The sequence below is a fragment of the Mauremys mutica genome, chromosome 4 (assembly GCF_020497125.1).
Source record: "Mauremys mutica isolate MM-2020 ecotype Southern chromosome 4, ASM2049712v1, whole genome shotgun sequence".
Lineage (NCBI taxonomy): Eukaryota > Metazoa > Chordata > Testudines > Geoemydidae > Mauremys > Mauremys mutica.
The window spans coordinates 8,540,446-8,552,511 of record NC_059075.1 but is presented as its reverse complement, the minus strand read 5'-3'; the positions used below and the strand labels follow the sequence as shown (position 1 = coordinate 8,552,511).

Below are 12,066 nucleotides of genomic sequence, written 5' to 3'. Positions count from 1 at the left end.
ACACACACACACACACCCTGATTTCATTACCTTGGAAGCTTGTGGGAGTCTTTGCACTGACTTAAATGGGAGTTGGATTGGGGAATGAAAAGGAAGGGGGTGACCGAGAGAAAGCGAGGGAGGAGGGAGCAAACCAGACATGGGGGACGAAAGTAGAGGGGATAGAGCAGAGAGGACAATTGCAGAAGAGTGGAGAACTAGATGAGGGAAAGGAGGGAGATGAAGTGAAGGAGGAAGAACAAAAGCAAGGGATTTTTATCTGATTAAGGTTTAGTACCAAAATATTGCAGTGATCTAATGGCTGTGTTAGGTACACACGCCATGCCGATACATTAGCATTAGAGTTAATTAGACGTGCATACTGAGTTCCAGTTGCATTTGTTCACAAGAAGGCCCCAGACTTCAAGAATCTGGGCCACTCATATTGTCTGGGATGTTTGTATCTGCCAGCTGCAACTGCATCATAGCTTTAGTGTTGCTATCTTGTATTTGGGCAGAACCAGCCCTGCCCTCTTGCCTCATGTCATGCTTACGCACCCCGTCCATCTTTGGCTCCACCATAGCTTTAGTGTTGCCTCCTTTCGCTTGGGCAAAACCAGCCCTAGCCTCTGGGCTCAAGGAAACCCAACTGTTCAGCTCAGCGAGTCCTAGGAACAATGAAGCATGTGGCACATGTTTGTGAGTATATCAGCTTGTGTGTTTCATCTTGAACAACTGTTCCAGATAAATATTTATTTTTTAAAGATGTCACTTAGTGTGTGGCATATGTTGTCAACACATTTATAATTAAGACATCGCTGCCATGACAGTAGGCGCTGTAGATATCCAAATAAATAACATTATGGCTTCTGCTAAGGGGCCTAAAGCAGCAGGGAAAGACATTGAAACAGTGATGTATGTCCATATAAGAACCTATAAGGAACATTGTAACTCTGGAATTACACTAGACCAGAGGTGTATTCTTGTGTTTCCTGGCTGGACTTTGCATTTTGATCTTGGCTATTTCTAGACTTTCTAGAGCGGGTCAGCTTAGCCAGGGCAAAAGTGAAATGGAAGCCTTATTAGTCTTATTGGGACCTTTCTCCTTCCACCAGTAGCATTGCTTCAGTCCTCTCGGAGTCTTGGATCTCATACAGTGCTTGGTAACTCTTTTCTATGGGACCTCTGGTGTCTCAAGCTTCAGCATCTTGGAGGCTTCCTGGCTTCACTGGCTCCTGTTCTGTCTCCGTTTACATCGTCTCCAGCCTCTGGCTCCTCAGGAAGGGAGGCAGTGGTAGGTAAGCAGGCCAGTAGTGCCTGCTAGACCATGTGTATGCTCGAGAACTGAACCATTCCTAACTGGTAGGCTAGAACTGTGTGGAGCACAAAGGGTGAATTCCTGAGTGTATTAAGTCAATGGGAATTGTTAGTGGAGCGGGGAGTTCCATGTGCCCACACTAGCCGTGCTGAATTGTTCGGAACCCTCTGCGTGGCCTATTCTTTTCCCTCGTGCTGTTCTAAAGCCAGTTCCAGTGCTCGCTGGCTCCCTACACTGCAGCTCCCAGAAGCAGCGGAATCTGGGCTGTTTCAAAAGACAGTCAGTGCCCAGGGGAACTGTCTGCACAGTGGTAGTGCTATCCATCCATGCTGGTGGTATTGCCCTCCACACTGCAGATCAAAACCGCTCAGGCTGAATCAGTGAAAGCAAATCTAATCCCAGCAGTGTTTGGCCTGGCATGCCCTTTGAAGCACTTCCCCATGCAGATATTCCATGGTTTTCAAGGATGCCTGCGGGACCAACGTGTTCTCAGACTGGAACCTTTTTCTAGTGTAGCTGAATCATTAGCTGCCCAGATTTGCACCACAGTAGCTCTGAACAGCCGGCTGGATCACAGTGCAGCGCGTTCCCTGGCTTAACTGAAGAATGCAATATTTCCAGAAAGTAGCAATGAGGATTTTGAAACAGAAATGAGTGTAGACTAGGGATTAGTCAGTTAATTTTTTTTAATTGGGTGGTTTAGCCTTGTGATAATCTTAATTGCTGAGCTCTTAATTTTACAGCCATTGCAATGCAAAACCCCTTCAGTTTCCCAGTTACGGAATCGTAGCAATGTAGGGCTGGAAATGTCAATGTTTATACTGAAAACATGAGGTCAGGTGTAGGAAATAGTACTAGGTTTGCTTTGTAAAACAGGAGACTCCAAAACCAAACATAGAACCATAGTTTTGTAACAAAAATACATTGTTTATGGGGAAGCAGGAGTGCTAGCATGGTAATGTAGACTTCCCTTTCCATTGAGTTCAGCAATGGACTGTGCAGCCCAAATGGTCCAGGCTGCCCAAATGATTTCTTTAAAGGAGTCAATTCCACAGTACTGATGCACAATAGAAGAGATTCAGGTTTGGAGACTGGGCTCCTTATTCCTCAGCCAGCAGACTAGGCCATTGCAAAGTCAGTCATCTGGAGCTTTTCCCGAAAAGTGCTAATTGTTCCATCCATTCTTTCTTTCCTTGTTTAACCACTATCTAGGAGGAAAGTGTTCCATTGCCCCCTGCCCCCTTTGGGGGTGGGGGAAGGGAGCAGCAAGAAGGTGTTGAATTGCCCCAGGGGTGATTAGCACTGTTCTGTTCAGATTTGCATGCGACCTTCATGAAGTTATCAGAGCGCCTTACAGAAGTCTTCAAGTGAGGTGACTAGCATCTCTTGCCTGGCTCATTCTTTCATTCTTCCCTTTCCCAACAATAATCTGTAAATGTATATATATTTTTAAAATAATTTGATAGGTGTCCATGCTGCTCTGTGTTTGCCCCAGAGAAGGCAGGGCAAAGAAGTGTGCCTTCCCTGGGGTGGAATGTAGGAAGGTTGTTGGTGGTACTTTGCTCCTGTGGGATTTCATTCCTCAGTCTGGGACCAGCCCCTGAGAAAGCTCAGTCCCCCAAACAGAGGAGATTTATCCTACTTCACACAGTTCTTTTGGGCCGAGGAGCAGACCCATTTCTGTAGCCCTCATCCCGGATCTTTAGGTATCCTGGGCCCAAACTGATGAGTGCCTGAAAAATAAGGACCAAGACTGAATTACTTGCAAGTGAGAGAAGAGAATTAACAAGAAGTCCTTGAAAACAACAACAAGAACAACAAAATTCTGCTGTCTATATAGCTCCGTATTTACTTTGTTCCTTGCTTCTCTTCGAGTATTATTCCTGTCACCCCCTGGCAATCGCTCGAACAGCACCATTACAAATTTACACTTAGCTGTCACCGACCTTGACGCCTGTAAGGATCCTCTGTTTTCCATTATCCTCTCCTTCTGCCTCTCCCTGCGGCTTTGCTTCCAGTACAATGAAGAGGGAGCTGAGATTTGACATGATCGGACATTTTGGAGAATGAACTAATATTTTGTCTGTGCGTGTAAATGGTTATGTGCTATAGAGTTCTGCTATTTTTGATAGGTGTTGAAGGACAGGGTCAAGGGAACCTATTATAATAAACTGTAACAAACTTCCTGTGGGTATTCACTTCATAAACTAATATATCTATTTAAATATAAAGTCCTTCTTGGTCTCAAGTCCTTGAATTTCCAAAACTGTAATATTACCAAACACTGGATAATGCCACATTGCCGTATGTTGGACTGATGTGTCAAAATCCAATATAAGTCACCAACGTAATGTAAAGGGTTGGGTGCTGAGAGTACTTCTGGCTCAGGTGTTTTAACGCTGAGTTGTTTATTTCCTACTCTGTCTACTTATTTGACATTGTGCAACTTCCTCTTTGAGCCAGCAATCTATGTGCAGTAAGATCACAAATGAATCTGTCTTCTCATGCGGTCTTAAAAGAGCACTCAACAACAGCCCACTGAGTTGCTTTGGAATGATGCAAGACACGTTGGCTTTTTAAACTAGATTTAACATGAATGTTTTCTTGGATCTCTGTAATCGATGGCAGAAGAGATTCCATCACATTTTGTCCGGTTCCGATTAAATCAAGTAAAATGGCAGCAACACAATTGCCTAAAAACGGTTTAATAAAGTGGTTTAATAGGACTTTATTTTGGTCGTTGTGAGTTCTGATGGTGGTATTGTTATCGCTTAATTGGTCTTGATGCAGGGGACTGGCACTCCTTACAACCCTGAGGGTACATCCAGACTATGATTGATTTATCGGGGATCGATATATCGCGTCTCGTCTAGATGCGATATATCGATCCCCGAACGTGCTCCCGTCGACTCCGGAACTCCACCGGAGTGAGCGGCGGCAGCGGAGTCGACGGGGGAGCCGCGGCCATCGATCTCGCGCCGTGCGGATGGGAGGTAAGTCGAAATAAGATACGTTGACTTCAGCTATGGTATTCCCGTAGCTGAAGTTGCGTATCTTACATCGACCTCCCTCCCCCCCCCACCCCCCGAGTGTAGACCCAGGCCTGTGATGCTACAGGAATTGTTGTCCTATAAAAACCTAGGCAGGCAATTGCCATTGGTATAGTTCCGTTAAAGTTCAGGGCATTCAGCATCTTGCTGGATCAGGCCCTAAAATTGTACATATACAATGTATGTGGCCAAAGGAGTGTATTTATGCATGCTTTGTAGACAGGACAAGAGTGTATGTGTAATAATACAGCTTAGTCAAATGTTTCAATCAGAATCTAAGTTTGTTTTTTTTTTAAAAAAGAGTGAAGTATTCATGAAATATCAGCTCTTCAGCAATATGCCAACAATGAATAAGTTTTGGAGAAAGGGCATTCCTCCACAAAGATTTACAGACACCAAGATATATTGCAAAAGGCACAAGACAATTCTCAAAGCTGTGTCTAAAAAAATAAAAAATACCAAGCCAGTACAGCAGGGTTGAATGCTTGTTAATTCTCCTTAACCTCCTTATCTGGTAGCCTCTTAGGAAAAGTCTGGGAAGATGTTTTGTATTAAATATTGTGCACTGTACTTAAAAATAGATCCTATATTTTGTTCATATTATATGTCATATTTTATTTTTTATTCAACAGGTCACTGGTTACTTAGACGATTGCACCTGTGATGTTGAAACCATAGATACATTTAACAACAACAAGCTTTTTCCTAGATTAAATAAACTTCTGGAAAGTGACTACTTTAGACATTACAAGGTATTTTCATATTAGAAAATTATATTCATTGCCAAAAATATGTCGGGACTAGATAAGTAGTGTGTTTTTGTGTGGTTTTTATTTTTTTTTTTAAATCTCCATATAAGTTATCAATTATCTTTTAATTCATGTATTCTTGTTTTAGGAACATGATCATAACAATTCAGACTTTCATACTATTCGGAGAACCTTAATTTGAGGCAACATAGTCTTCAAATAAATTATATAAAGTTTTAAGAATTGCTTCTGAAGCATTTTTTTTTCCCTTTAAAGGCTTTAGTGGTAGAGCAAGGAAGTGGTTTTTATGCCAGGTGAAGTATGGAAAGTATTTGCTGGGGCAAAAGCTGTGCAGTGAGAACAATATTTTGTTTGTACGCACGAAGAGGCACTTAACAAGACCAAGCGCATTGGTCATTATAACATCTATCCAGTTTTTATTAAACTGGTCCTTTACGGGCCAAATTCTGCCCGCAGTTACACCCATAATAACCTTGCTGGAGTTGCATGAATATTAGCAGTGCTGAATTTGTGCCAGGGCAGTTCTGGCACGTCTAGGTTTGGCAGTTCGTAGCCCCAGCACCTCTGGCTTGCTGCATCAGTGATGAATGTAAAAAAATTGCTTGAGCCCATGTACCTCTTTCATTAGAAATTAAGCACTGGCTGTGAGTGAGTGCAGAATTTGGCCATTTGTGCTTTAAAAAAGCTTTCTACCTGGGGAGTCAAACATGAGGCAATGTTTGAGTATATTCATCAGAGAATATCGGGGTTGGAAGAGACCTCAGGAGGTATCTAGTCCAACGCCCTGCTCAAAGCAGGGCCAATCTCCAGACAGATGATTGCCCCTGATCCCTAAATGGCCCCCTCAAGGATTGAACTCACAACCCTGGGTTTAGCAGGCCAAGGCTCAAACCACTGAGCTATCCTTCCCCCAATTTGGCTGTAGTTTTGTCTATTACTGTTTTTAAAAAAATCATTACATGTTAGGGTTGTTCAGAAGAGCACTGCTTGGAGGTTGATATTTTGAGGCAGATAAGGGGGTAATTGAGAATCTGCTCTAGGCCCAGGAGCATCTAAGAAATGCCCTGAAAAATGCGCTACCGAACGTCTGAAATCTTTAATGTCACCATATTTAACGTCATCTGTAAGGTCACCTCAACTGAAAACATTTTTCGTGTGAGAGAGAGAAGTACAAAAGTTTATCCTGAATCTTTTCACCAGTCGTGAAGTTCACTCCTGTGTAGAAAGCCAGAGCATGAGCCATGCGTCACTTAAGCCCTTTTAAAAGGGTGGATTGCTGTGTGCTGAGTTACACCCTAAATGAGAATTATTGCAAAAGTTATGGCTTAGATCTACTTCTAAGGTAACAAGTGTTGTTAAATTAGGCTGTGGTTCATATCATTGGCTTGGTTATGTGGATTTGTATAATATGTAATTATTTTTTATATATAATTCTTTATAGGTAAACCTAAAGAAACCTTGCCCTTTTTGGAATGACAGCAGTCACTGTGGGATAAGAGACTGCGCAGTAAAGCCTTGTGCATCTGTAAGTACACGAATCTATTCAGGTCCAGATTTGTAATGGTATTTAGGCATTGCTGCTGTGCCCAGCACCTCAACACCTAAGGCCTGGTCTACACTACGCGTTTAAACCGAATTTAGCAGCGTTAAACCGATTTAACCCTGCACCCGTCCACACAACGAGGCCTTTTATATTGTTATAAAGGGCTCTTTAAACCGATTTCTGTACTCCTCCCCGACGAGAAGAGTAGCACTGAAATCGGTATTGCTATCTCGGATTAGGGTTAGTGTGGCTGCAAATCGACGGTATTGGCCTCCGGGCGGTATCCCACAGTGCACCATTGTGACCGCTCTGGAAAGCAATCTGAACTCGGATGCACTGGCCAGGTAGACAGGAAAAGCCCCGCGAACTTTTGAATTTCATTTCCTGTTTGCCCAGCGTGGAGCTCTGATCAGCATGGGTGGCGATGCAGTCCCAAATCCAAACAGAGCTCCAGCATGGACCGTACGGGAGATACTGGATCTGATCGCTGTATGGGGAGACAAATCTGTTGTATCAGAGCTCCGTTCCAGAAGATGAAATGACAAAGCATTTGAAAAAATCTCCAGGCTATGATAGACAGAGGCCACAGCACAGTGCTGCGTGAGAAGCGTAACGGAAAGCCAAAGAATCAAATGGACGCTCATGGAGGGAGGGAGGGAGGGGGTACTGAGGACTCCAGCTATCCCACAGTCCCCGCAGTCTCCAAAAAGCATTTGCATTCTTGGCCTAGCTCCCAATGCCTGAAGGGTCAAAAACATTTTCCCGGGTGTTTCAGGGTATATGTCGTCAATTTACACCCTCCCCCCCCCCGAAAGAAAATGAAAAAGAAACGTTTCTTGCCTTTTTTCAATGTCACCCTATGTCTACTGCATGCTGCTGGTAGACGGGGTGCTGCAGCGCTGAACACCAGCATCCCCTTCCCGGTGGCAGACGGTACAATATGACTGCTATCCATCGTCATCATCAGCCCGTGAGTGCTCCTGGCTGGCCTCGGTGAGGTCGGCCAGGGGCGCCTGGGTAAAAATGGGAATGACTCCTGGTCATTCCCGGCAGATGGTACAGAACGGCTGGTAACCGTCTTCATCATAGCAACTGGGGGCTGAGCTCCATCAGCCCGCCCCCCCCTTTCATGTCTAAAGAAAAGATTCTGTACTGCCTGGACTATCATAGCAGCGGGAGGCTGGGCTCCTCTCCCCGCCACCCTTTAATGTCCTGCCTGGACTATCATAGCAGAAGGAGGCTTCCTCCCCCTCATTTTATCTCACTAAAAAGTCAGTGTTTCTTATTCCTGCATTCTTTATTACTTCATCACACAAATGGGGGGACACTGCCACGGTAGCCCAGGAGGGTTGGGGGAGGAGGGAAGCAACAGCTGGGGTTGTTGCATGGGCACCCCCTAGAATGGCATGCAGCTCATCGTTTCTGCGGGATCTCTGGGGCTCTGACACGGAGCAGCTGTGCTCTCTGGTTCTCTAGTAGACTTGCCCCATATTCTAGGCAGGACTGACTCTATTTTTAGACAAAACATAAAGAAGGGAATGACCCAGGGAGTCATTCCCATTTTTGTCCATGCGCCCCCGGCCGACCTCAGCGAGGCCAGCCAGGAGCACCTATGACAGCAACAGACAGTACAGAACGACTGATAACCGTCATCTCATTGCCAATTTACAATGGCATGGCAGACGGTGCAATAGGGATGGTAACCGTCTCTGCTACCTTGCAAAGGCAAATGAATGCTGCTGTGTAGCACTGCAGTACCGCATCTGTCAGCAGCATCCAGTGCACATACAGTGACAAAAGGCAAAACGGGCTCCATGGTTGCCATGCTATGGCGTCTGCCAGGGCAATCCAGGGAAAAAGGGTCCGAAATGATTGTCTGCCGTTGCTTTCACGGAGGAAGGATTGAGTGACGACATTTACCCAGAATCACCTGTGACACTGTTTTTGCATTGGGATCTCAACCCAGAATTTCAATGGGCCGGGGAGACTGCGGGAACTATGGAATAGCTACGGGATAGCTACCCACAGTGCAACGCTCCGGAAATCGACGCTAGCCTCGGTACATGGACGCACGCCACCGAATTAATGTGCTTAGTGTGGCCGTGTGCACTCGACTTTATACAATCTGTTTTACAAAACCGGTTTATGTAAAATCGGAATAATCCCGTAGTGTAGACATACCCTAAGTCTCATTTTCAAAAGGGATTCAGGCATTTAGGAGCCAAAATCCCATTGACAGTCATTGAAAATGAGACTTAGCTCCTAAATCGGCTAAGTGTTGCAAGGCTGTGCACAGCAATGCCTAAATACCTTTACAAATCTGGCCACAGTAACTTGTTTCTTCTCTAGCCAGTCTTTACAGAGGACAGCAATCCATGCATTTCCTTACTGTAGCTAACACAATTGTAGCTTTCTGATCAGGCTTATATAGATAAGTGCAGAGTTTCAAAAAGTTCAGTGAATAGAAGATTGTTGGGGGCGGAATAGATCTGGACAAGGAGGAGAAGTCTGGAGATAAATGTGAAAAGCGAGGGACATATGCTTTTTTGTTAAAATATTATGTTTGCTGTTGAAGAAAAAAATCCAGAATACATTTTGTTTTAGTTAAATTAAAAAAAATGTAAATGTCTGTCTGGTAATGTTCTCCTCCTAGTACAGCATGGCGAGAAAATCCTCCAAATATTAATGATTAACCTGTTTAATTGGAGATAGTTCACCTTCCAAAGACTTCATAAATATCTGCTTTAATTACTTTTGGTAAATGAAATAACCAAACAAACATTCATTTTTTGATATAGCTGTAGAACTAATCTGAAAAGTTTTCAAAATATATCAGTTTAAAAATGTATAGTGTATACCTTCTAAAAATGAAACCTACATCTATCTCTGAGTCGTGAAGAATATGTGTTAAGGTTGTAACAACCAACAAGAATGCACTTTTATGTAGAAAACCATGATTAAATCGAGTCTTCCTGACTAGTGATTTAAATCAAATCCACCCTGGATGAAAGCAGTCAAAAGAATATAGTACTCTAAAGGTAGAAGGCTGCCTGATATGACCTGATCCTATTTAGATTATGTTTTCCGTGTCACTATAGTTAATTTTCACGTATCCTTAAAAAGTACAGTGTGCATTAAAGTAATCTTGCCTAGGAAGAGAATTGGCTTTTCTTCCCTGGATAGCCATGTTGTAACATCTCAGATATAGAGGTGGGGAGGCCTGATTAACAGGAAATATATCAGCTGATGTAACACTTTAAAACAGTCTAGTTCAGGAAGAATTACCACTCAGTCACACATACTGTGTATTCTGCTACATTTGGCTAATTTCATCTTCCTTCTTCCCCTTCCTCCCAAAAAGACAACATGAATATTAATTTCTTATTGGTTTTTCTGTGGCACACCCCCCATAATGTCTGAGTGCCTCACAAATGTTAATGAATTAGCCTCCCAGCATCCCTATGGGATAAGAAAGCAAGCATTATTATTCCCTTTTGAGGGAATAGGGAAACTGAGGTACAAAGAGACTTGGGGCCCGATTCTGGTGTACGCTAAGCCCCCTTACACTACTATGGCAATAGAGAGGAGCCTAAATGTAAATGAGAATAAGGCCCTAAAGGAAATGCCTAAAATTAAGAAGGATGTTGATAAATTGTTTGAGAGGGTCCAGAGAAGAGCCATGAGAAAGATTAAAGGAATAAAAAACATGACTTGTAGTGATAGACTCAAAAAGCTCAATATATTTATTTTAACAAAGAGAAGGTTAAGAGTTGACTTGATTACAGTCTATACCTACCTACATGGGGAACAAATATTTAATAGTGAGCACTTCAGTGTAGCAGAGAAACATATAACACAATCCAAAGGCTGGAAGTTGAAGCTAGATCAATTGAGACTGGAAATCAGATGTACATTTTTAACTGTGAGAGTAATTAACTTTTGGAACAATTGACCAAGGGTCATGGTGGATCCTCTATCACTGACAATTTTTCAGTCAAGGTGGGATGTTTTTCTAAGAGCTCTGCTCTAGGAATTCTATGGCCTGCGCTATACAGGAGGTCAGACTAGATGATCACAATGGTCCTTTCTGGCTGTGAAATCTATGACTCTCACAGGAAATCTAGGGAGGAGTTAGGATTTGAGCCAAGATTTCTTGAATCCCAGTCCAGTGCCTTAATCCTAAAACCACGTTGCTCCTCTAATTAATTTTATTGAAAGATTTTAGGTCAGTTTCCTAATGTTTCTTGAAATTAGACTAGAAGACCACATCAGCACGATGGATAAAACGTGTCTCAGTTTTATATCTTGCATTTCAGAACGAAGTCCCTGGTGGAGCTGAATCTGCAAGCTATAAGGTATGTGTGTCTGTATGAATGGTATGACATGTGACTGTTAAATTTCACTACAGCTGATACAAACCTCTCTAATCAGGTTGACATCAAGTATACCACAAATAACCTCTGTTCCTCCTGACAATTGCTGTTTAGAATATTGCCCCTTTTTAATGTCACAATGCTCATAAAACTACTTCCCATTCAAAACAACTAAGTTCTTGGAGTTTCAGAAGTTGCCAGTGGGGACTTTTGAGGTGAAATTCAAAGTGATCACTACAATCGCATGGGCCTCTAAACATCTTCAAGTATCCTGCTCCTTTTGTAGAAATACAGGTTAAGATGAAATATTGACAGACAATTGTGAGCTATAGGTGCCCAGCATTTTTGAAAATCAGACCAAATACTTGAGTGGATTTGGGGAAGGATTTTAAATGCAGAAAATCAGCTATTTCCTCTTTGCCTTCTAGTATTCAGAAGAAGCCAGTAAACATGTTGGAGAATGTGAGGAGGCTAAGAGACTTGGTGCCGTTAATGAATCTTTGAGGTATAATTTCATTCAATAAATCATTATGTTTGTCATAAAGAAAAATTAATATTGACTCTCAAACTCTCTCTCTTTATCCTCTGTAGCGAGGAAACCCAGCGAGCCATGCTTCAGTGGACCCAGCATGAAGATTCTTCAGACAACTTTTGTGAAGCTGATGGTATGAGGCTCTGTCTAGTGTGAATGATTTTGTGACAATATTTAAACAAAGGCTGATTGCAAAGTCTGAAATCTTTGTAAAAATTTAAGCTGTGGAATAATATACTAGTAAGTCTGAATTCTTTGTGTTTAATCTTTATTTGTACTTTTTTAAGAGATGCAAGAAGAACTATCCCTTGTCAAATTTGCTGCAGTGGTAAACCTGACGTTCCATATTCCTTAACTCTGTAATGGTTGAGACAATGGCCATGTTTACACTAAGGGTGCTTCAGCAGCACAGCAGTGGTACTGTAATGCTGTTGTGTAGATGTTTCCCATAGCCACGGAAGGGGTTTTCCTGTTACTGTAGGAACTCAGCCTCCCTAGGTG

General features: G+C 42.8%; 2 protein-coding genes across 3 annotated transcripts in view; one reads left to right on the top strand and one right to left on the bottom strand.

Annotated features, from left to right (window-relative positions):
• The window catches only part of ERO1A (endoplasmic reticulum oxidoreductase 1 alpha), a 35,999-nt gene that overhangs the window by 5,708 nt on the left and 18,225 nt on the right, over window positions 1-12,066 (top strand). For both annotated transcript variants that reach the window (XM_045013903.1, XM_045013902.1), the window contains exons 2-6: window positions 4,980-5,099; window positions 6,559-6,642; window positions 10,977-11,015; window positions 11,462-11,538; window positions 11,625-11,698. In XM_045013903.1, coding sequence (XP_044869838.1) covers window positions 4,980-5,099; window positions 6,559-6,642; window positions 10,977-11,015; window positions 11,462-11,538; window positions 11,625-11,698 — 394 coding nt within the window. The remainder of the gene's footprint in view (window positions 1-4,979; window positions 5,100-6,558; window positions 6,643-10,976; window positions 11,016-11,461; window positions 11,539-11,624; window positions 11,699-12,066) is intronic.
• The window catches only part of GPR137C (G protein-coupled receptor 137C), a 63,600-nt gene continuing 53,533 nt past the window's right edge, over window positions 2,000-12,066 (bottom strand). Inside the window, exon 8 of the transcript XR_006578899.1 lies at window positions 2,000-3,030. The gene's annotated coding sequence lies outside the window, so the exon portion shown is untranslated. The remainder of the gene's footprint in view (window positions 3,031-12,066) is intronic.